This window comes from Curcuma longa, chromosome 20, assembly GCF_044706935.1.
Source record: "Curcuma longa cultivar G26 ecotype Majalengka, Jawa Barat chromosome 20, ITB_CL_G26_1.1, whole genome shotgun sequence".
In the NCBI taxonomy this organism is placed as follows: Eukaryota; Viridiplantae; Streptophyta; class Magnoliopsida; order Zingiberales; family Zingiberaceae; genus Curcuma; species Curcuma longa.
In genome coordinates this window covers 5,200,834-5,222,440 of record NC_133880.1, presented here as the reverse complement: position 1 = coordinate 5,222,440, position 21,607 = coordinate 5,200,834, and the positions used below count along the sequence as shown (strand labels likewise).

Below are 21,607 nucleotides of genomic sequence, written 5' to 3'. Positions count from 1 at the left end.
TCGGCCCCATGATCATTCCTGGCAGCAGGTAAAAAAAAATTGGGAAACTGCAGTTAATCGACCAGCTGGGATCGAAAAGCGCACGGTTTCCAACTCAGGTCATTGGATACCCTTGCCCTCTATGTCCCCGCAATTCTGCTATGAGTAGCCTAATATGCATCTCATTATTATTATTATTAGTATTAGTACTATTGAAAATTTTAATTTCTAACTCATATAGAGAGAGAAAAAAGAGGGGAAAACACTGCTTGTATCAAAATACCAACTTGAAATTATGAACATAAAGTTTCCTGTTGAACCATTTTATTTCAAGAACTATTTACAGAAACCAAAATTGTATTTTTCTTTTACAAAGAAGAAAAGAGAGGGAAGAAAAAGAAGAGAAGATTCAGAAAAGAGTAAAGGCGATCCGCGGGAACTCTATCGGAATCCGGCCGCCGAGCGCGGAGCCACCGCCCACTGCCTCCGGTACTCCGCGTTGTCACCCGACGGCTCCACCACGTCGGGTGCAAACCTCACCTTCTTCTTACCATTCTTGCTCTCTCGACCTGATCAAAGATTGGATTTTTTTTTTTATCAACGAAAAGGAGGGCAAAATGCAGATTCCGCGAGCAGGGAAAGGATCAAAATTTGAATTTTGAAATGCGTGCGAGAGCGCTTGCTTGCTTACCGATCTCGGTCTCGAACTTCTTGATCAAATCGGAGGCCAGGCGCTTGTGGGCCTGGCAGGCGAAGAGGGCGACGCCGCCGGAGACGGCGACGACCACCATGAGTCCCACGCAGCCCGAGCTCTCCATGCTCGATCGAATCGGTCTCTTCGATCCCTTCTTTCGCGATGGCGATCAGGAACCCTAGGCCAGAGACGAGATCGGAAAGCCGATGCCGATCGGGAAAATGCCAAGGTTTTGGATCGGGAACTGGGTAGGCGAAGGACTCAATGCTGCGTAGGGAAGAAGAACAGGGGAGGGAATTTAATGAATTCAACGTTGACTTCAATTCGAAATCACATTATTCATACCCTCTACAGATTACCCGCGCATATACCTGCCTGTTCACTGATGCACAGTGTGGACTCAAGTAAGGGGCCCGACATTATCATCTTGATTTAATCGAACCACCAATATCACCACATTCTTTATTAAAAAAGAAATTCCAGCAACAGTTATTTAGTTATTAGTTGACGAATTAAGTTGAGATAAGATTGACTCAACTCTTTTGGTAAGAAAATTAATGGAAAAAAATGAAGTAAAAAAACATTGAGAATTTTTATCTTCATCATCATTGATGAGTTGAGTAGGACTTAATAACCATGTGGAGCCACTAGTAGAGATTCCACCTTTTGTTGAAGTAGGACTTGGTAGATCGATTATCGTATACCTTTCTCATTTATGTGTATGGATCTAAGAAGAGGATGAAGAAACCTAATTCTGAGGTGCTCTGCAATCCCTTATCTATCTCAGTGCTAGATATGAAGATATATATACTATAATCACACTATAATCACAGATTGAGTGGAATCCTTGCAACAACAAGAAAGTTATCCACAAAATATTGTTCAAAGTCTGATTGATACATGCCTGAATTCATCTCTCTTGCTCTAAAAGCTTCCCAACTCGGGCAGGCATCTACATGAGATTGAAGCAAAAACAGGAAGTTAAAACATTATATTTCAGTTTGAAGATGATAAGAAAACTCCAATTTGGTGTCATTTCAGAACTTATTACCTCCTCCATTTTGCTTCATTCTGAATCACTCTCCATGGACATGGCCTTCAATCCTCTCCTCCTCTGCGAATCATGGAACAGGAAACAAAAGAAAAAGGAGAAAAAATTGAGATGAGAATGGATGCAGGAACGATACGAGCCTGAGCAATGAGGAAATCAAATTGGTTGAAGGAAGAGAATTTCTACCTTTCTTGATCCCTTCTTCTCCCTGACCACATACCTCTCCTGTGACAGATCTGACAGCCATGCTCCAGGACTCACCAGCTAGATCGAGTTTGGCAAAAAAAATCGAGAAAAAATCAGTTTTTATTCGACTGTTTGGTCTTAAAAATCCGATTTTGGAGGGAATGGAAGCGTACGAGTATGCATTTTTGGACGAGCTTGGACCTCTTCTTGGGTCGCTGCGGCAGCTTGCACCCCTTCATCGCCATGAAGTCCTCCTCCTTCTCCTTGTTCGACAGCGAAACGAAGAATCGAGGTAGAGAGGCCGAGGCTCTCTCGTCGGCGTTCTCGCCCTCGCATACCAACGCCGCCGATCCCCTGGTCGTGTAGCAACGGTCATCCTTATCCGGCGACGACGAGACGGATCGGGAGTTATGGTTCTCGCTCCCGGCCGATTCCGACCTCCTGTGGATAAATCCGAGCAGTGGTTACTTCCATATCTCACCAGCGACGCCTCGAACAAGATGAAACCCTAACTTTTCCGGATTCAACCTCCGATCTATTACCTGAGGGGATAAAGAGGCGGCTGCGGGGGGAACTCTTGATCTGCGATGCGGCGGACATTCCGAGACGCGATTCCCCTCCGGACGCCAGATTTTGCGGCGGATCCTTTGTCCCTGACCTTGATGCGGCGGAGGCGCTTGCGGCACCCCCATTGCAAGGGGAAATCGGGCTCCGCCGGAGCTACTCCAGAATGATTAGCCCTCGCCTCCCTAGATCCCTTCTCCATCTGAATCAAAACAAACAATCTTCAACAAAACCCCAACATAAAAAACGTAAATTTCAACGAAGAAGAAGAATCCGATTCCGAACATAACTGTTTGCGCTCCAAAATCCGGTCTTTGCTAAAAGAACAACGAGGAGATGGCGAAAATGGTACCTCTGCGGATCTCCGCGATTGGAGAGCCCAAAGTGTGGATTTGGAGAGAAGGAGAAGGATGATGAGGAAGAGGAGAGTTGGGCACCAAAACCTCACCCACTCTTCGTGTACATGATTCTTGTTTAATAAGCTTGTTACTAACTAGTGATTAAGAAGTTAACTACTACTTGCAATTAGACTAATATAAAAATTAACTGGCTTTTTCAAAATGCTCCCCAAAGTTAAATTAATATAAAAAATAGAATTTAAAAATTCTATTTTGTTTTTTTATAGTCAATATTAAGTATTCAATTTACAATGGCTAATCCATAAGATAATTGATCCCTCTCTTAAGTAATCAATCTAGTTCTATGAAAATTTTCTATTGATCATCAAGATAAATTAAAAATTATTTATAACAAGCGACCATCAATAAATTCATTAATCCATTCTTTATTTTAAAAAATCATCCATTAAATATTTTGTAAAATTTTTAAACAAGTTTATGAAATAAAAAAATTTTAAAAATACTCTAAGAAGTTTAAGCTTTTTAATTTAAGACTAGTATACGAGATTCGATCCTTCAACGGCTATGAAATTAAAAAGCGTTCTACTTCAGCAAAAGATGAAATCTGTCATTCCAACGGTTCTATACGATCAGTTTCATAACTATTTATGCAGGAGATAAATCGAGAAGTTGCAGTTCATTACTATAGGAGAGGACATTATCTTAATTTCGTTGAGATTCGATTCATATCCACTTCAGTAAATTTGTTTCATAATAACTAACTCAATCATGCTCCAAAAGCGAAAGAAGAAGCACCCTACTTCAGCAAAAGATGGAATCCATCACTTCAGTAATGCCACACGGTCCACACGGACAGTCCCACGATTATATATAAGAAGGTAAATCGAGAAATTTCTATTGATCATGATGGAGAGGATATTATTTCGATTTCATCAGAATTTAATTTTTATCCATTTTAATAAATCTATCTCATTATAATCAATTCAATTAGGTTGATTTTTTTTATTCTCTATTTTAAATTGTATACTAGTACTTTGGAAACAGATGCCGTTGTTATAAATATCCACGATTTCTTCATTCGATCTCGCGAGTTCTTTCTTCTTCGTCGTGCCAGCTCATAGAGCTTGTAATAGTGCCCTCATTTGTCACCGAGCCGACAAGTTGGATATACTTGAAAGTGGTTTCTTCGGCACAGCAGAGATCGGAGAGAGAGACGGAGATGGAAGGGAACGTTCCGCTTTGGCAGGCGATGACCTTGATCTCGATCTTGAGCTGGGCAGCGGCATTCTCGAGGTTCGATCTCACCGGAAGGGTGAGAATCCTAATGTAACCTCGGGTCACCCGTCGCGTGGTTGTCCAGATTCCGACGATCCTTCGGGTTCAGGTGAACGAATTGAGATCTCTGTTTCACCTTTTTTTTTTGGAAAAAAATTGAGATCTTGTTGAGTATGCGTCAAATTTGCTGGAGCATTTCTTGCCACCTGGCCATACGAAGTTTTATCAAGACTTTTTCTTCTCTTATCAGATTGCTCTCTATCCTGATCTCCTTATCTTTTCCCTGTTTTCTAGGGATAGATATATACGGCATATATATATATATATATATATATATATATATATATATATATATAGTAGTGTGCTGATTTGCAGCATCGATCAAAGTTTCGCACATCTTGTAATCTCTGTTTTAACATAGTGAACTCTCTCTCTTTCCCGTGGTTTTTTTGCCTCTTAATTAAGAGGATTTTTTCCACGTTAAATCTGGTGCTATTCTTCCTTTGTTTTACTGCTATATATTTGTCTAGCCGTCGATTTTCTTTACAAATTGGTATCAGAGCCAGGTTATATTATGTCGACTGTTACAAAGTTTGACATTGAGAAGTTCGATGGCAAGATCAGTTTCTCCATATGGCGAATCCAGATGAGAGCCGTTCTTACACAAAACGGGTTAAAGAAGACTCTTGAAGGCAAATCCAAGAAACCTGCTACCATGACAGATGAACAATGGGAAGAATTGGATGAAAGAGCCTTATCTGCAATTCAATTGTGTTTGACTCGTGAAGTGCTACGTGAGGTTATTTATGAAACTACTGCTGCTGGTTTGTGGTTGAAATTGGAATCACAATATATGACCAAAAGTCTTGCTAACAAACTTCGCTTGAAAGACCGCCTATACTCGCTTCGTATGCAAGAAGGTACTCCTATCCAATCTCACTTAGATGAGTTTAATTCTATTATTATTGATTTGGAGAACTTGGATGTTAAAATTGAAGATGAGGATAAAGCAGTTTTGTTAATTGTTTCCTTGCCTAGAACATATAAGCATTTTAAAGAGATTATGTTATATGGGAATCGTGAGACCATAAGTCTTGAGGATGTCAAATCAAATTTAATGTCTAAGGAAAAATTTGATGCTGATAGCAGTCCTGGTGAAATTGCCGAAGGCTTAATGGTTAGGGGAAGGAACTCTGAAAGAGGTAGTGGTAGCAATCGACCTAAGTTTAGGTCCAAATCAAAGGGCAGAAAAATAGATAAGGACAAATCATGTCGTTACTGCAAGAAAACAAACCATGTTATCTCAGATTGTTATAAATTGAAAAATAAGTTGGAAAGAGAAGAAAAAGCCAAGGGTAAGAAAATTGAAAAAAACGCTGAGGCTGATGTTGTTGAAAATGACTCTGATGGGGATGTTTTGCTGGCTACTGACACTGAACAAAGAGGTAAAAATGAATGGATTCTTGATTCTGGTTGTACTTATCACATGTGCCCTCATAGGGATTTATTCTCTAGTTATGAAACCGTTAATGGTGGAAATGTTTTGATGGGAAATAATGCCTCGTGCAAGGTCGTCGGTAAGGGTACAATTCGAATTAAAACACATGATGGTGTGATTAGAACTTTGACAGGTGTTAGACACATTCCCGAGTTGAAAAGAAATTTGATTTCTTTAGGCAGCCTTGAAGCTCATGGTTGTAAGTATTCAGCTGAAGGCGGAGTATTGAAAATTTCAAAAGGTGCTTTGGTTTTAATGAAAGCTAACCGTTCTGGTAGTTTATATGTGTTGCAAGGTTCTATTGTTGCAGGTATTGCTGACGTTGCTACACCTCCGACTCACCAAGATGAAACAAAGTTGTGGCATATGCGATTGGGCCACATGAGTGAGAAAGGCATGAATATACTATGCAAGAGAGGTCTTGTTGGAAGACACACCACCTGCAAAATTGACTTCTGTGAACATTGTGTTTTTGGCAAACAAAAACGAGTGAGTTTTACCAGAGGGATCCATCGGACTAAAGGCACATTGGATTATATACATTCTGATTTATGGGGTCCTTCTCGTGTTCCATCTCATGGAGGCAGACGTTACATGTTGATCATTATCGATGATTACTCCAGAAAGGTTTGGGCTTATTTTCTTCGCCATAAAAATGAGGTTTTTCCTACTTTTAAAAGGTGGAAAAGTTTGGTCGAGAACCAAACTGGAAAAAAGGTAAAACGGTTGAGAACTGATAATGGTCTTGAGTTTTGTGAAGATGACTTTAATAAGTTCTGTGAAGATGAAGGGATTGCTAGACATCACACTGTGGTAAGGACACCTCAACAGAATGGGGTTGCAGAACGAATGAATAGAACACTTATTGAGAGAGTGCGGTGCATGCTCTCTCATTCTGGGTTGGGAAAAAGTTTTTGGGCTGAAGCAGCGTCTACCGCTTGTTATCTTGTTAATCGCTCTCCACACTCATCCCTTGATGGAAAGATTCCAGAAGAAGTATGGTCAGGTAACCAAGTTGAATATTCAAATTTGAAAATTTTTGGTTGTCTAGCATATGTTCATGTTACTGATGGAAAGTTAGATCCACGTGCTAAGAAATGTATTTTCATTGGTTATCCATCTGGGGTGAAGGGTTATCGCTTGTGGTGCCCTGATCCAAATTCTAAAAGGATCATCATTAGTAGAGATGTCACTTTTAATGAAAATGCATTTTTATCTTCTGGAAAGGAATCTGTTGTTTCTTCTACTGACGCAGGCAATCAGGTCGATGCGAGCAAGAAAGTAGATTTTGAAATTCAATCAGACATTCCTAAGCCAACACAAACTTCTTCTGCGGACACACAGTCTAGCTATGTGCCAGTCTCTACTGATGTTTTTACTGATCCTCAACAACATGATTATACCATAGCGCGTGATCGTCCAAGGAGAGAAATTAGAAAGCCTATTCGGTTTGATGATGAGAGTCATTTTGTAGCTTATGCTTTGACTGTTGCACAAGAGATTAATGGGGATCTAGAACCTCGTAACTACGCGGAAGCTATATCTTGTGGCGAATCGGCAAAATGGTTATCTGCAATGCAGGAAGAAGTGGATAGCCTCCACAAAAACAATACTTGGGATCTTGTTAAGCTTCCGAAAGACAAACGTGTTATCAGTTGCAAGTGGATTTATAAACTGAAGGATGGTATTTCCGGAGTTGAAAATGCAAGATATAAAGCACGGTATGTTGTTAGAGGTTTTGATCAACGAGAAGGTATTGATTTTAATGAAGTCTTCTCTCCTGTTGTTCGTCATACCTCAATTCGGGTGTTGCTTGCTTTGGTTGCCCTCTATGACCTCGAACTTGAACAACTCGATGTTAAGACAGCTTTTCTGCATGGAGAGTTGGAAGAAGAAATTTATATTCAACAACCCGAGGGTTTTGTGGTTCAAGGAAAGGAGGACCATGTCTGTTGCTTGAAGAAATCACTTTATGGCCTTAAACAGTCGCCGAGGCAGTGGTATAAGAGGTTTGATTCATTTATGTTGAAATCTGGCTATTCTAGGAGCCTACATGATAATTGTGTTTATTTTCAAAAATTCTCAGATGGATCTTTTATTTACTTGTTGCTATATGTTGATGACATGCTTGTTGCTGCACCTAACATTCTCTTGGTTAACAAGTTGAAGGCTCAGTTAAGCAGCGAGTTTGATATGAAAGACTTAGGTGCAGCCAAGTCGATTCTTGGTATGGAGATTAGGAGAGATCGTCAGGCTGGTGTATTGCGGTTATCTCAAGGGAAATACATCAAGAAAGTTATTGACAGGTTTAACATGCAAAGTTCTAAACCTGTTAGTACTCCTATGGCAGCTCACTTCAAGTTGTCTGTGGTTCAGTGTCCTCAAACTGAGGAAGATAAAAGGCAAATGGCTAGTGTCCCTTACTCTAGTGCTATTGGAAGCCTTATGTATGCCATGGTTTGCACTAGGCCGGATTTAGCACACGCTGTTAGTCTTGTCAGCAGGTTCATGCACTGTCCTGGGAAAGAGCATTGGAATGCAGTGAAGTGGATTCTCCGTTATTTGAAAAATACTGTTGATGTTGGTTTGGTGTTTGATAAGAAGTTGCATCCTCATTCTAATCTAGTAGTCGGCTATGTTGATGCTGATTATGCCGGTGATTTAGACCGGAGAAGATCACTATCTGGATATATATTTTCTTTATGTGGTTCGGCCATCAGTTGGTGTGCTTCTCTTCAGTCGATTGCAGCTTTGTCAACCACTGAAGCCGAATATGTTGCAGCGACAGAAGGTGTTAAGGAAGCTGTCTGGCTTCGTGGTTTGGTTATTGAGCTTGGACTAAATCAAGATGTTCTTACTATATTTTGTGATAGCCAAAGCGCTATACACCTGATGAAGAATAGCATGTACCACAGTAAGACCAAGCATATTAGTGTCAGGCTACATTTTGTTCGTGATACTATTGCAAATGGTGAAGTTGTTGTGAAGAAGATCCACACTGATGACAACCCAGCTGACATGTTAACCAAATCACTTCCTATTGCCAAGCTCCAACATTGTTTGGACTTGGTTGGTGTTCAGCACTGTTGATTGCCTTTCAGGGCTTTGGATTGGGGGAGAGTTCATTTTTGGAATTTGACGCAAGGCGGAGATTTGTTGAGTATGTGTCAAATTTGCTGGAGCATTTCTTGCCACCTGGCCATATGAAGTTTTATCAAGACTTTTTCTTCTCTTATCGGATTGCTCTCTATCCTGATTTCCTTATCTTTTTCCCTGTTTTCTAGGGATAGATATATACGGCATATATATATATATAGTAGTAGTGTGCTGTTTTTTGTAGCATCGATCAGAGTTTCGCAGAAGCGATCATCTTGTACTCTCTGTTTTAACATAGTGAACTCTCTCTCTTTCCCGTGGTTTTTTTGCCTCTTAATTAAGAGGATTTTTTCCACGTTAAATCTGGTGTTATTCTTCCTTTGTTTTACTGCTATATGTTTGTCTAGCCGTCGATTTTCTTTACACAGTGGAAATCGCATGAAGGTATCTCTATTATCTGTTTGCTACAATGATTCTGATCAAATAATCCGGCAAGTGTTTCTTAGATCTTTATGCTTGTTCTACTTGCTGCTCGGTGAAATGGCTTGTTGTATGAACATATAGGATCTTGTATCTGCTGCTAGCTAGACCTAGCTGTCCAGTGAGGAGACTGATTATTACTGAAGATGAGAAAGAGAATGCCATGGGATAGCTAGGGATTGAATGAGCTTCTTGTACTCGTCGACGAGGACGGTAACCGCGGCCTTAGAGCGGAGGACCTCCTCCGGCGCCGGAGGCTCTCCTCCATCAGGATGAGCCTGCTTGCTCATCAGGCTCTTCTCCACCAGCCGCCGCCGCCGCCTCTGTACCTGGTGACCCCGCCACGCCCTCCGCTGTTTCTACGGCTCCCTCCACGTGTCGTAGGGCCGGCTCCACTTCCTTCTCTCGCCGGCGATGTGGGATTTAGGGTTTGAGGAACGTGAACGAGACGGCGGTGGGTGCAAGGGTTTGAGGTGGGGGAGTGCGGAAATTTGAGTTTATATTTTCCCCGGAAATTGGAAAGAATTTTGATTTTTTTATATGTGGAAATTAAATTTTAAAGGAATATTAAAATAGGAAAATGTTGAAGAAACTTCAGCTATTTTAAAGGAATATATTCATCAACAAATATTGTGCAATTTTTATCTATTATATATATCGAAATTTCATAAATGGTACTTTGAATCGTATAATTTTGTACTTTATACAAATAAAATACCTATACACTTTCATTGGAACAGCAAGTATATAGTTTTAATTTTTATAATGAAAATCTTTTTCTAGATTTCCATTTTAATTTTAGGTTCAGTGTATCTTTTTGATATATATTTTATCTTGAAAACTATATCTTGGAATATATACTCATTTACCCAAAGTCTACCATTCCTTTCCCTAAATATAAGGCCCTTGGACTTCCTCCCATCTCTCACCAAGTGCATAGTCAAGGGCAAATATATTTTGGTTCATTTCGATCTCCATGGCCACTTATAGGTACGCTTCAACTTCTTCTCGTGTCATGCTCACATTAAGTGTAAATTTCATTCGTGTTGTCGACTTGAGAGGAGGAAGATTATGTTACATGCTTGTTTGTTGTTTCGTACGTCAATTACCTGTTTATATTGTCGTATAGAATTACATTAGATGCTTACTTGTCGTTTGCTCTCTACGTGCAATTCTTCTACATCGTGTGATGTTCATCCAACTATCACAAAAGCAATGGGCCATTCGCCATCAACCTACCTCAAAATTGTCGCATCCGATGGACCGATGAGCTACACGACATCTTTGTTGCGGCCATTGAGGAGCTCGGTGGCGCAATCGGTTTGATCTCTCCTCGTCTTCTTCTTCCTATTCTCACACACTCATTCCTTGAGAAAATTCATATATTTGCAGCAGCAAAGCCCACAGCAATTATGCAGGCCATGGAGAGGAGGGGAGTCACAGGCATAACTCTCCACCAAGTGAAAAGTCACCTGCAGGTTTCCCGCCAACTCATTAAATTAAACCTTGACAATTTATAAAAACTCTTTTTTTTTTTAAAAAAAAAATAAATAAATAAATTATTTGCACTAATATATATATTTTTTATTTCGACCTGGCAGAAGTACAGGAGAGACGTCAGCAGAGAGAAAAACAAGGAGGAGGAATCAAATAATGGTAATTAAATTCAGTTTAACTAACTTTTATTTATTTTATTTAATTAATTATTTTACATGAAAAATTGATATATTTAAAAAATATTTTTCTAATTAATTTATATGTGTTTTATTTTTTTTGGAGCAGGGAGGGAGAAAAGGGAGGAAGCGCAGGGAAGGCGTTGGGTAATTGTCGGACAATGCCCGTGAAATAATCGATAGCGAGCTGTATCGTTGTTTTTATATTTGAACAAACATGAAATGCTTCATAAATAAAGTGTTTTTTTACTGTCATAATAATAAGTTTAGTTACAATTTCTTTAACATTGTTAAAATTATTTTAATTTTATTAAAATTGGTATTATTATTTAAAAATATATATTGTATAAAATATGGTAAGCATCCATGAATTTCGAACCAATTATAAAAAAGAAAAATAACAAAAGGGCAAAATGTTTGATTAAACACGTACTCACGTGAGTTTCACGTGATATTTCGCGAAATATTTTAGGTTCCCGCTTCGGCCTCTTCTCGTCGCAGCGTCGGCCTTTTTTGCCCTATTAAATCTCTCTTGCTGGGGGGATGGATCGAGCTGCGTTTGGTTTCGCGCCGAGCAAGGGGGAAGAAGCAGACGCCGAAGGAAGGACAAAGGGTGGAGGCGTCGGCGGCGAGGGTGCAGCTGAGGCGGCGACGGACGAGGTCGGGCGCCCACGATGGGGATCCAAGGGCTACTCCCCCTGCTCAAGTCTATCATGGCGCCGATCCATGTGGAGGAGCTTCGAGGACAGGCAGTGGCGGTGGACGCTTATTCCTGGCTCCACAAGGGCGCCTTCTGCTGCGCCACGCAGATCTGCAAAGGCCTTCCCACCTCCAAGTACCTATGCGTCTCTTTGACTTCTGCATTCGTTGATGTTCTAGGTTTACATTGGCAGTGGGTACCTATGGGAGGACACAGTTTTCTCTCGGTCGAAAGATTGTTCTTTTCTCATTTGCCGCTTCTCCTCTTTTGCTTTTCATTTTCCTCGAGTTGGATTTCTTGATTTTCTTTTTCTTTGCAAAGAAGGGTTATTGTGTTATCTACCTCTCCGCATTCGACAGCCCTTGTTTTATTCTTCAATAGGTCTTTATGGCGAGAAAAGATGGATAAATACATGAATTTCGTGGCTTAGTTGATGATTCATGGGGCATGGTCCACTTGTATTTACCTCATACTGGATCTTCTGAGGAGAACACTTGCCCATAAAACAAACTGCACCTTTAACCATTATTACAATCCAGCACGTTGTCTTCTACCTTTTTTTTTTCCAAAAGAAAGTTTTTTCCTTTGTTGCCCTTCTTATCCTGAAAGCATGATATCTTTTCTTTGATTAAGAATGACAAAAAATCATTTGTTCACAATGGCGTAGTAATGATTTCATGTAAATTAACATGTACAATGAACCTGAACACATGTATTTTGATTTTTAATTGATAAGGTTGAAATGTTCTCATTATCATCGAGTTATGGATTTTGTTTAACTTTCCAATGCTGTGCAATTAGATTCTGCTACTCCTGCAATATTGTGTTCATTTTGAAGGTTCTCTTCATGTTCCTTAGAGAACTAACTGTGCAGTGCAATGGTCTCCAGAAAATCTGGAAAACGTTCACGTTTATGGTTTTCTAATCATAACGTGGCTCTATTTTTCTTTTCTAGTGATTTTGTAAGATTTTTGCCTTGGATGTAGTGCGCCATAAAGTTATTAACACTTAAGTTTTAGTCTTTTTAAATAAATGCATTAAGTTTTAGTTTTTAAAAATAGATAGATGCTTTATTCATGGTACTTAAGTTTCAAAGTTAATCAAAGTCTTTTTTTGGGGGAAAATTGAGGGATAGGCCTCACCTAAATTGTTAGATGTGTATATTTTTGTTATCTTCCTGTTCAAATTCCTTCCTTCTCTTCATTCAACAGCATTATTTACGTGAAAGACAGTAAAATATGGTAGAGGACTGTTTCTCGAATGTTGTCATTCCACATTGTTTTGATTTTGAAAAATTCGTATCTACCAGTTTCCCTTGACAATGCGGGCACATATCATGCATGCATTACTGAACAATGATTGGAGTTACTGAGGCTGTCATCTCTTCATATCAATAATGTTACATTCTTTTTCTCTAGTTAATAGTTTGTCAACATTGATTTGACTTTGAAAAGTTTGTATTTATCAATTTCCCTTGACAATGCTGGTATATATGATGCACACATTCGTGCACAATGATTAGAGTTAGTGAAGATGTCATCTCTTCATTATCAATAATGTTGCATTCTGTTTCTGTAGTTAATAGTACCACAGTAACTTTTCATGAATTTGACAACGTATGCTTTTCAATTTCAATTTTTTACCATGATATGGAACTTACTGATATGGGCAATGTATAGGCACATTGAGTATTGCATGCATAGAGTAAATCTGTTGCGGCATCATGGAGTCAAACCTATTCTTGTATTTGATGGTGGGATTCTACCAATGAAGATTGTACAAGAAACCAAGAGGTCAAGGTACACAAAGATGATTGGTAGTTTACTAGACTCTGTAGCATGTAAACCAATACTTGAAAGTAGGATGAAAGCCGTGCACTACTTAATTAAGGAATATATATTGTAGAAACAATATTGTAAAAGATGCTGTGTGTTTCTGTGTTGCATCTAATACAGGTGATTCATATGCTTTTCAATATGATTGATGCTGATCTCACTTTCTGATTATTAACTAAAGGATATAATTAAAATGTCTTTCCTCCTAGCTAACTGCAATAATTGATGTAGGGCTAGGAAAGAAAATCTTGCACGAGCAATGGAACATGAAGCAATGGGTAATTCTTCTGCTGCTTTTGAGTGCTACCAAAAGGCTGTTGATATTTCACCTGCAATTGCACTTGAACTAATTCAGGTAGTTAATTCTGTTATTGTCGGGTTATCCTTTACCCCATGGCTTGGTTATGCGGGAAAAGATTATTACATTCTATTTCTGATACATAGTTTTTTTCTAGTGAAAGTAGATGACTGCGACTAAAATCATTCATAAAGCCATATTTATATCTTGTTTTAATTTAGGGTACGTAAGTGCAGGTTTTGAAGCTGGAAAAGGTTGACTATATTGTAGCCCCTTATGAAGCTGATGCGCAGATGACCTTCTTGTCCATCAACAAACTTGTTGATGCTGTCATTACAGAAGACTCAGATTTAATACCTTTTGGCTGTTCTAGAGTAAGTATTTTTCAAAGACTTGTCTATTTGCCAAAATTTTAGTCTTTCATTCATTTAAAATATCATTCAAATGTATATTGTCATTTTAAGGTATTAATTACTGGAGTGTCTTACTCAGATAATCTTCAAAATGGACAAGTTTGGTCATGGAGTTGAGTTCCAGGATTCAAAGTTGAGAAAAAATAAGGATCTTGATTTAACTGGATTTACCAAACAGATGATGCTCGAGATGTGCATTTTAAGTGGTTGTGACTATTTGCCATCACTGCCAGGTATGGGTTTGAAAAGGGCCCATGCACTTGTCAAGAGGCTTAAAAGCTATGAGAATGTAAGTCGCTATCAGTAAAACTTGGAATAATGGTGCAAAATTTGAAGGAGTAATTTTTCACAACCATGCCTAGATATGTTGCTTCTAATAATTAAATTATTCAATCTACTTTTTTTTTTTCTTGTGCTAATGTCAGTTAGATTTATGCTAGTTTATGCTGCTACAATGTCAGATGTACTATCCATTCTTGTGTCTTAATTGTCTTATTCTGATTTCTTGTTTCTTAGTGCCCTTGCGTTCCAGCTTCCTAATAGTTAATTTCGTAGACTTGCTCTTAGCTTAAACAATTTTTTGTTTTTATTATGGCTTTTAATTTAATAAGTCTATATATATATCTACTCAGGTGCTAGTAATATCATATATTAGGGTAAAACCAGAATATTGAATTAAACAAGTGAAGTTTTCTTGTTACTTTCAGGTTATTAAGCACTTAAAGTATAGTGCTGTATCCACCCCATCTTCTTTTGAGGAAATGTTCAAAAAAGCAATTTGGGCGTTCCAACATCAGAGAGTTTATGATCCTGCAAAAGAGGATCTTGTCCATTTGTTGGAGCTACCTCAATGTCCTTTTGAAGATCTTGATTTTCTAGGCCCATATCCTACATCTGTCATATATTCTCTTTCATATATCTAATATAGGTAATACTCAATTGATTCAGACGATTGTAGCTTTTCTTGACTGTTCCTACATGGCTATCCCAAGACGTAGCAAAAGGAATAGCAAAAGGCGATATTGATCCAATGACAAAGATGCCATTCCAGGTGCTTCTACCTAAATCCTATCTTTTGATATTGGTGCAATGTTTGTCTTTGGCATTTAAATTCTGCAAGCTTGGATATTTACACCACAAGAACTCTGATATTATATAGCAATCTCAAATAGTCGAGATAACATGGTCACATGATGACTTCCTTAGAATATGCTCTTTTTCTTAGTTTGATGTATATTTCTTGTTCTGGCACCTATATTGTTACAAACTGAAGCCAATTTGATTTGTGGCTCGAGGTTGTATTTTTGTTAAAGTAAGTAAGTCATTTATTAAATTCCTTTTATCCATTGTTTATTATAGTAATGAATGATTTGCTTTGAGCTTTTGTGAATTTTTTTAGCCAACATGTTTGTTAACTTTATCTACTCTGATTGCAGGGAAAAAGTGTAGAGAATACATTGATGCCCAATGGAAGTTACCCTGTACAACAATCTGTATCATCAAGCAATACGAGAAGGCTTGAGTTGCCCGTCCAAAAGAATTTGTTAACCAACTACTTCTGTATCCTGTTTTCCACCAGCTTAAACTTTTTCATCACAGAATCTAGAATGCTGGTTCCAATTCATTAGCGAATTGAGTTCGTTCATGATTAATTGATTTCTTTCTTCATTACACATCTTGAGTTCTTTAACAGTGAGAAAGGTCTGGCATCAGTTGAAGCAAGACGGAAATTTAGGGCCCCGAAAATCATGCAGAAAGATCTGGTGACACCAGATTCATCTTCTCCGAGCTCTGGAACCTGTAGCTCTGGACCACCTGCTTCAGCAAAAGATGCTACTTGTAATATGAACAGTAGTCAAAGCACTCCATTCGATCAAGATGACAAGGATAGCTCTTGTCCAGGAGGTTATGTTACAGATACGGCAATGGCAACGGTATACTTTTTGAGCTCCTTTAGTACTCTCTCAACAAAAAAATGACATAACTTTTTTTTACCAGATAGAAAATAAGTTCGTCGATCCAAGCCAAAAACAGGACGTAAATAGGCTAACTGTACATGGTAAGTTTGTTGGTTTTGATTTCAGCTGCAAATATAATGAAACCTAAACAATTTTTATCTGCCTGAAATCTTGGCTTTCAGGTGGCTTTACAGGTCCGCAAATTCCCTCCTCGAGGTGTAAACCATTTTTAACATCGCACAAGGAAAAGACGTCCCACCATACAACGTCTTTGGTTGACGAGACAAGAGTGTCTACAGACAGAAAAGTCATTGTGAGAAGCTCATACTTCAAGCATAAGCCACCAGACGCCAATGATAAAGAAAATAACGAATGTATCCCTGGTGGCTACCCTGTCAAGAAAAGAAAACTATCTGAGGACGACGAAATGGTGTGTTTTCATCGTTTACCAGCTTCTGCTAATTTTGGTATTCCTCTTCTTATCCATCTTAGTAATGAATCAGGAAAATCCGCCATCAAAGCATTCAAGGACTTCAGGTCATCTTGGAGAAGGTTCGAGCTACTTCTTTCATAACCAAGCTTATCTAGCTATTATTTTTCTGTCACACTAGTTTATGATAAAAGTTGTTATGTTTGCAAATACTCTATAACTAGCGAAGGAGACAGTAATCACAGTTAAAGGTTAATGCTAAAGCTAATGATACCATTACCCTGCAGATAATGCAGTGTCTCCTTTGAACAAAAAAGGAGGAAAATTCGGATGTGACATTTCACATGTGAACCACTACGCATCTGTAGCGGAGAAATCAATGGACAGATTTGCAACGCTCATTTCATCTTTCAGATACACTCCATCAGGTGCCCGTGCGAGTGGCCTCCGGGCACCTCTAAAAGATCTTCAAAATTCTTCTTCCTCTGCCAGGTACTTCTTTTTAATCATCTCAGTATTTACTAAACCAATGATCTATAATGAGTTTCTTGATGCTATTCGAGTTTCTTTTTAATCATTTCCGAACAGGAGGAAAGCTGCGCCCATTGCCATTGAAGAATTCGCATATACATCCAAACATTAAGATCGATTCGGGGAAGTTTCAAGTCAGCCAAACTTCCACAATTTTGTATGTATGCTCAGTGGCATTTATTTGCCATTTATACGTTTTGTTTTTGCAAGTCAAACGCCTCTAATGTTACAATTGTTTAACAAGCAGGAAGCTTTAGTGGAAATATACAAGTATGGATTTATGCACATATTTTTATTTCCATGGTAAGTAATATCAGTAAACCACACTGATTCTCCCTGTTTCAAGAACAGAGTGTTCATTTATGACTTACACACACAAGCTCCTACTACTACATATCACCATCTTCATTGGATCTCGACGTCTATCACCTTGCGATCCGTCGTCGTCTTCGGTATCGCCACCAGCAGCACGCCGTTCTTGAGCTCCGCCCTCACCTTCTCCTTGTCGCAGTTATCCGGCAGCACGAATCGGGAATCGTACGAGCTCGCGCTCCAACCCTTCCACTTGGACTCTTCACCTTCTTCCTCCTTGTGCTCGCCCCTGATCACCAGCACGTCGTCCTCCACGGCCACCTTCACGTCCTCCTTCGACAGCCCCGGCACGTCGAACCGCATCTGGATCTCCTTCTCGTCCTCCATGACCTCCCACGGCGGCCGCATCTCCCCCATGCTGCGCCCCGGGAACGACACGGCGTCCTCGAACAGCCGGTCCATCGTGTCCAGCATCATCTTCATCGTCCTCATCGGCGACATCGCGTCGACGAGCCCGAACGGCGCCGCGTCGAACGCCGACCGGCGGGGACGCTGCCTCTCCATCGCCGCGCCGTTCTTGTTGACGCTGACGTCGATGGCGGAGTTAGCACCGGCATCATTTTTCTCCTTGGTCTGCGGCACCGCCGCAGTGGCAGACACGTGGAGTTTCCGGAGTCGCGCGGGCGGTGGAAGCGACACCGCCGTCAGAGGCCGGCGCTGCGTGTGGCCTGGGAGGAAGACGGAAGGACGTAGAGAGGATGCTACTACAACGGTCGCCATCGGTGTAATGGTAGAACTTGATCACGAGTGCTGATCGGTGGCGATGATCGAGAGCGGTGGGAGATTTATAGGGATGACAGGAGGGATCGGGAAGGATCTCGTTGGATTGCGAGGAGAACGATCGAGAAACGAGCAGAACTGTCGTGAAACAACTCATTACCTGTACAAGTGGACAGGAATTACTGTACTCAAGTGGATCGGCCCAATGGATCATGGGCCCAGCCCAGCCCAGCCCGGGAAGGATCTCGTAAGACCTTCATATATTTAATTACTTTTTGTTTTTAAAATTTGGCCAACTACTTGCATTTGGATTTTGAAGGGAACTTTAAAAAAAATATTTAAAAAACAAATTAATCTATGGAAAATTAATTTATACCAGGGATGCAACGCAAGCTGGTGACAACCAAATACAGGGCGTGACATTCGATATTGATTGATATAATCTACTCTATTATATATATATTCCAGCTGCATGCTCAGTGTATATATATACTAGTAAATTAAAGTATATCAATGTTTAAATCAGCTGCATTAATAACTTCTATGCAATTTATCATGCATGCCTGTAGTTTGAAACATAAATGTATGTCTAATTCCACAAGTAATATAATCACTGTCAAACTATGCCATGTGACAATGATTAATGTATTTAATTAATACCCTATCCTTTAATTAATACTCATCATAAGGTAGGTAATTGGATGGAGAATTGCATAGATGCATATGCTAACCCATAGGGTATGCATATTGGTTGAGATTTCTTCTTCCCTTCTTCTTTTTTTTCTTTATTGCAATTTATCGATTTCTTCCGCACGACTGATATACGCAATCGAAAGGGTTAGTGATTGGAGAAAGGATTCTAATTGTGCCCATAGCTCACCACTTATGTTACCATTCCTTAGTCCATATGTCAAAGGAGAGTAACCACTCACTGTGCCTTTTGAGTCATTGTGATAATACCTATATAATAGGTTTTAAATTGTTCCAATATTAAGAAATGCCTCAACATTTAAGATCTCCCTCTAATAATAATTATCATAATCATGAATCCGAACCAAGGTTTAGTATAAACAAGTCAAATTCATTTAGTTAATTATTTAGAAAGTGGGAATATGTTTCACACTAACTACAATTTTATCGATAAGATAGAGAGAAAAAAAAGGAGCATAAACTTCACTTTAAAGTCGTAACAATATGACAATAATTAATGCCACATGGCATATTCTTAAAGCCTTGCTTCACACAAATTATGAAAGAAATTGAATGAGAAAATTACAATTAAATATATTTTTTTTGTAATGTGTGCAAATATATTCCCCCTCTCAAACACTTATATACAAACAAGAGTTCACATGTATGCAAATTGAATTGTTGATATGCTCACCTCATCCTCAACCTTGTGATGTGTGAAAATTGTGAATCTTGTCATCACATATAACAGATTATGATTAATTGGAATATATTGGTCCCCTCATTTCACCAAATCATACCACTTGTATTACCTTTTTGACTAAATCCTATTTTTATTTTATATAAACTAATTGATTGATTATTATTTTTTTGACTCAGTTTATAATCTATATATGATAATCAATAGGGTGTGTCTTAGCTCTCTTTTTGAGAATCACATAATCTTTGAATTTTTTAGTTTAATTATATGCCAAAACTCTAAATAAGTTATTGATGCTACTCCAATGAATAGGATTGTAGTTGGCATGTGGATGCAAAAAAGGAAGGAGTTAAATTAATGTAGGCATGCATGTATGACAACACTATTGATTAATGTTGTCTTATGTTCTTGGACCACACCTCTTGGATTAATCTTATTCCTAATTAATGATAATTAATTTTAAACCTCAAAATCAACAATGACTAAGATATGAGTCCCCACCTTTCCTCTCTTCTATATAACAATTGCCTCTACTTCTTCTTCTTCCCAACCCATAGCCCTAATTTTAGGGTGCACCATCAGTAGGTGAAGCTGCCAGCATGATCTTATAACACTCGTTCATGGCCTCCACCACCACAGTGATCCATCTTAACTATAATAAGGATCCGAGTAACTCGATCGAAGAGGCCATGCGATTCGTAGATCATGTTGCAGCTTCATCTTCTTGTGGGAGCACCAACTAGCTAGTTTGAGAGAGTAGAATTAGGGTTTCATGCATGAGAATGATCATCATATATTAATCAAGGTTAGTTGTCGATTTAAATTTTTCCTTAGTTTGATTCTTTATCATGATCATAAAGTCGGGATTTCAAGGTAGAAGAAGTTCGTTCTCAATGATACTAGTTATTTTTTTTCCTTTTTCTTTGTGACAAAATTGAGTCTTTTTTCTCCTTTTATATATATGAATGGATTCATTTCGAGATAATATGTTGAAATCTGAGACTTCTCAGAAATTTCATCTATCACTAAAGAAGATCAACATACATATAATTCACAAGAAGATGACTTAATCTCTTGGCTTGGGTGTTTTTTTGCTGACAATATCACACAAATTGTTGGAACAATCATCATGAACAATGGTAATTAATTAAGAATATACATCTATTCAGTATTTTAAAACTTTTTTCCATCTATAATAAACCATAGATTTTATTTAATATCATTTTGACCATGCATGTTTACTACTATTTCATGCATCACACCAGTGCCTGCATTCATATGCAGACATTAATTAAAGACATATATATGATTCATTAAACCTAGCTATAATACAATCTTCTTCTCTGAAAACTCTTAAAAATATATATACGTGAATCTTCAGCAAATCCCGTGTCTGACTCTTCAGAGATGCTCACTGATGTATGTTCTTCGTTTGCTGCTGCTTTAGCTCTCACTTCAGGTCATATTTGGTGACCTCAGAAGGTAGCTGAGGCCAGAAGCAGATACTGTAGGACACATGTTACGTATTAGAGCTGTGATATCATGAAGCATGCCGAAGCCCTAAAGTGGCATGCCTACATTCATACGACTTGAAAAGTTTCTTGCCATGGCCTCTTGTTTTATGTGTGTGTGTTTGCTCGGTTCAGCTCATTGCCCAAATGGCAACTGAGAGAGGGACATGTGACTGCAAAGGTTGGAAGGTGTTAGTGCGATTGAGGAAAGTGAATCTCTGAAAAATAACTTCTGTTGAAGGATGAAAGGGACGAGTCTCTTCTTTAATTAATTATCTATATATATATATTTGTGTGTATTTGAATCATGATATTTGTACTGGAGACTCGACTGCTTTTATGATAAAACATAAAGTTGTATTTACTGTTCTGTGTCCAAGTACGAGATATAATTAAGAGTTGGAGCAGTAGGTTTGTAGTTATCAGTTTTGTCTCATGTGTCTTAATTACTATAATTAATTTCATGGTCAGAAAACAAACTTTATTTTATTAAATATAATTATATTCATCTTGATCTTTGTCAAACACCTTGAAAGTTAGCTTGTCTTAGTTCTTCAATTCTGATTATAACTGTGGCTAGTTCTTGCAGTTTGA

General features: G+C 38.7%; 4 protein-coding genes across 5 annotated transcripts; 1 reads left to right on the top strand and 3 right to left on the bottom strand.

Moving 5' to 3' along the window:
* Positions 1-420: 420 nt before the first annotated feature.
* LOC141812898 (uncharacterized) lies at positions 421-1,190 on the bottom strand. Its single transcript, XM_074700848.1, has 2 exons — positions 671-1,190; positions 421-548 (listed from the first exon to the last, which is right to left on the bottom strand). Exons 1-2 carry the CDS (start codon positions 795-797, stop codon positions 421-423), a joined length of 255 nt encoding a protein of 84 aa, XP_074556949.1. The 5' UTR covers positions 798-1,190.
* A 240-nt stretch (positions 1,191-1,430) lies between these two features.
* LOC141813803 (uncharacterized) lies at positions 1,431-2,952 on the bottom strand. Of its 2 annotated transcripts, none has more exons than XM_074701787.1 (6): positions 2,765-2,952; positions 2,453-2,676; positions 2,084-2,351; positions 1,911-1,988; positions 1,725-1,787; positions 1,431-1,625 (listed from the first exon to the last, which is right to left on the bottom strand). In XM_074701787.1, exons 2-5 carry the CDS (start codon positions 2,674-2,676, stop codon positions 1,740-1,742), a joined length of 618 nt encoding a protein of 205 aa, XP_074557888.1. In that variant the 5' UTR covers positions 2,765-2,952; the 3' UTR covers positions 1,431-1,625; positions 1,725-1,739. The 2 variants fall into 2 exon arrangements, with proteins under 2 accessions (XP_074557888.1, XP_074557887.1); XM_074701786.1 differs by having other exon boundaries at positions 1,434-1,625; positions 2,827-2,951.
* Positions 2,953-11,529: 8,577 nt separating this feature from the next.
* On the top strand, positions 11,530-16,376 carry LOC141813322 (exonuclease 1-like). Its single transcript, XM_074701265.1, is given in 12 exon segments — positions 11,530-11,690; positions 13,235-13,354; positions 13,622-13,745; positions 13,925-14,062; positions 14,181-14,390; positions 14,809-14,984; positions 15,080-15,152; positions 15,538-15,661; positions 15,803-16,035; positions 16,100-16,160; positions 16,242-16,315; positions 16,317-16,376. Coding segments are annotated over 12 exon segments (1,554 nt in total).
* A 915-nt stretch (positions 16,377-17,291) lies between these two features.
* LOC141813874 (small heat shock protein, chloroplastic-like) lies at positions 17,292-18,139 on the bottom strand. Its single transcript, XM_074701874.1, has one exon. The coding sequence runs from the start codon at positions 18,110-18,112 to the stop codon at positions 17,426-17,428; it is 687 nt and encodes a 228-aa protein (XP_074557975.1). The 5' UTR covers positions 18,113-18,139; the 3' UTR covers positions 17,292-17,425.
* Between the last annotated feature and the right edge of the window lie 3,468 nt (positions 18,140-21,607).

Bases quoted from the DNA above. Each gene is read 5' to 3' on its own strand.
- LOC141813803 (XM_074701787.1), bottom strand. From the start codon at position 2,676: ATGGAGAAGGGATCTAGGGAGGCGAGGGCTAATCATTCTGGAGTAGCT. The intron at 2,352-2,452 runs GTAATAGATCGG...ATTTATCCACAG, and splicing joins CCGCCTCTTTATCCCCTCAG to GAGGTCGGAATCGGCCGGGA. The intron at 1,989-2,083 runs GTACGCTTCCAT...AACTCGATCTAG, and splicing joins TCGTCCAAAAATGCATACTC to CTGGTGAGTCCTGGAGCATG.
- LOC141813874 (XM_074701874.1), bottom strand. From the start codon at position 18,112: ATGGCGACCGTTGTAGTAGCATCCTCTCTACGTCCTTCCGTCTTCCTC.
- LOC141812898 (XM_074700848.1), bottom strand. From the start codon at position 797: ATGGAGAGCTCGGGCTGCGTGGGACTCATGGTGGTCGTCGCCGTCTCC. The intron at 549-670 runs GTAAGCAAGCAA...ATCTTTGATCAG, and splicing joins GAAGTTCGAGACCGAGATCG to GTCGAGAGAGCAAGAATGGT.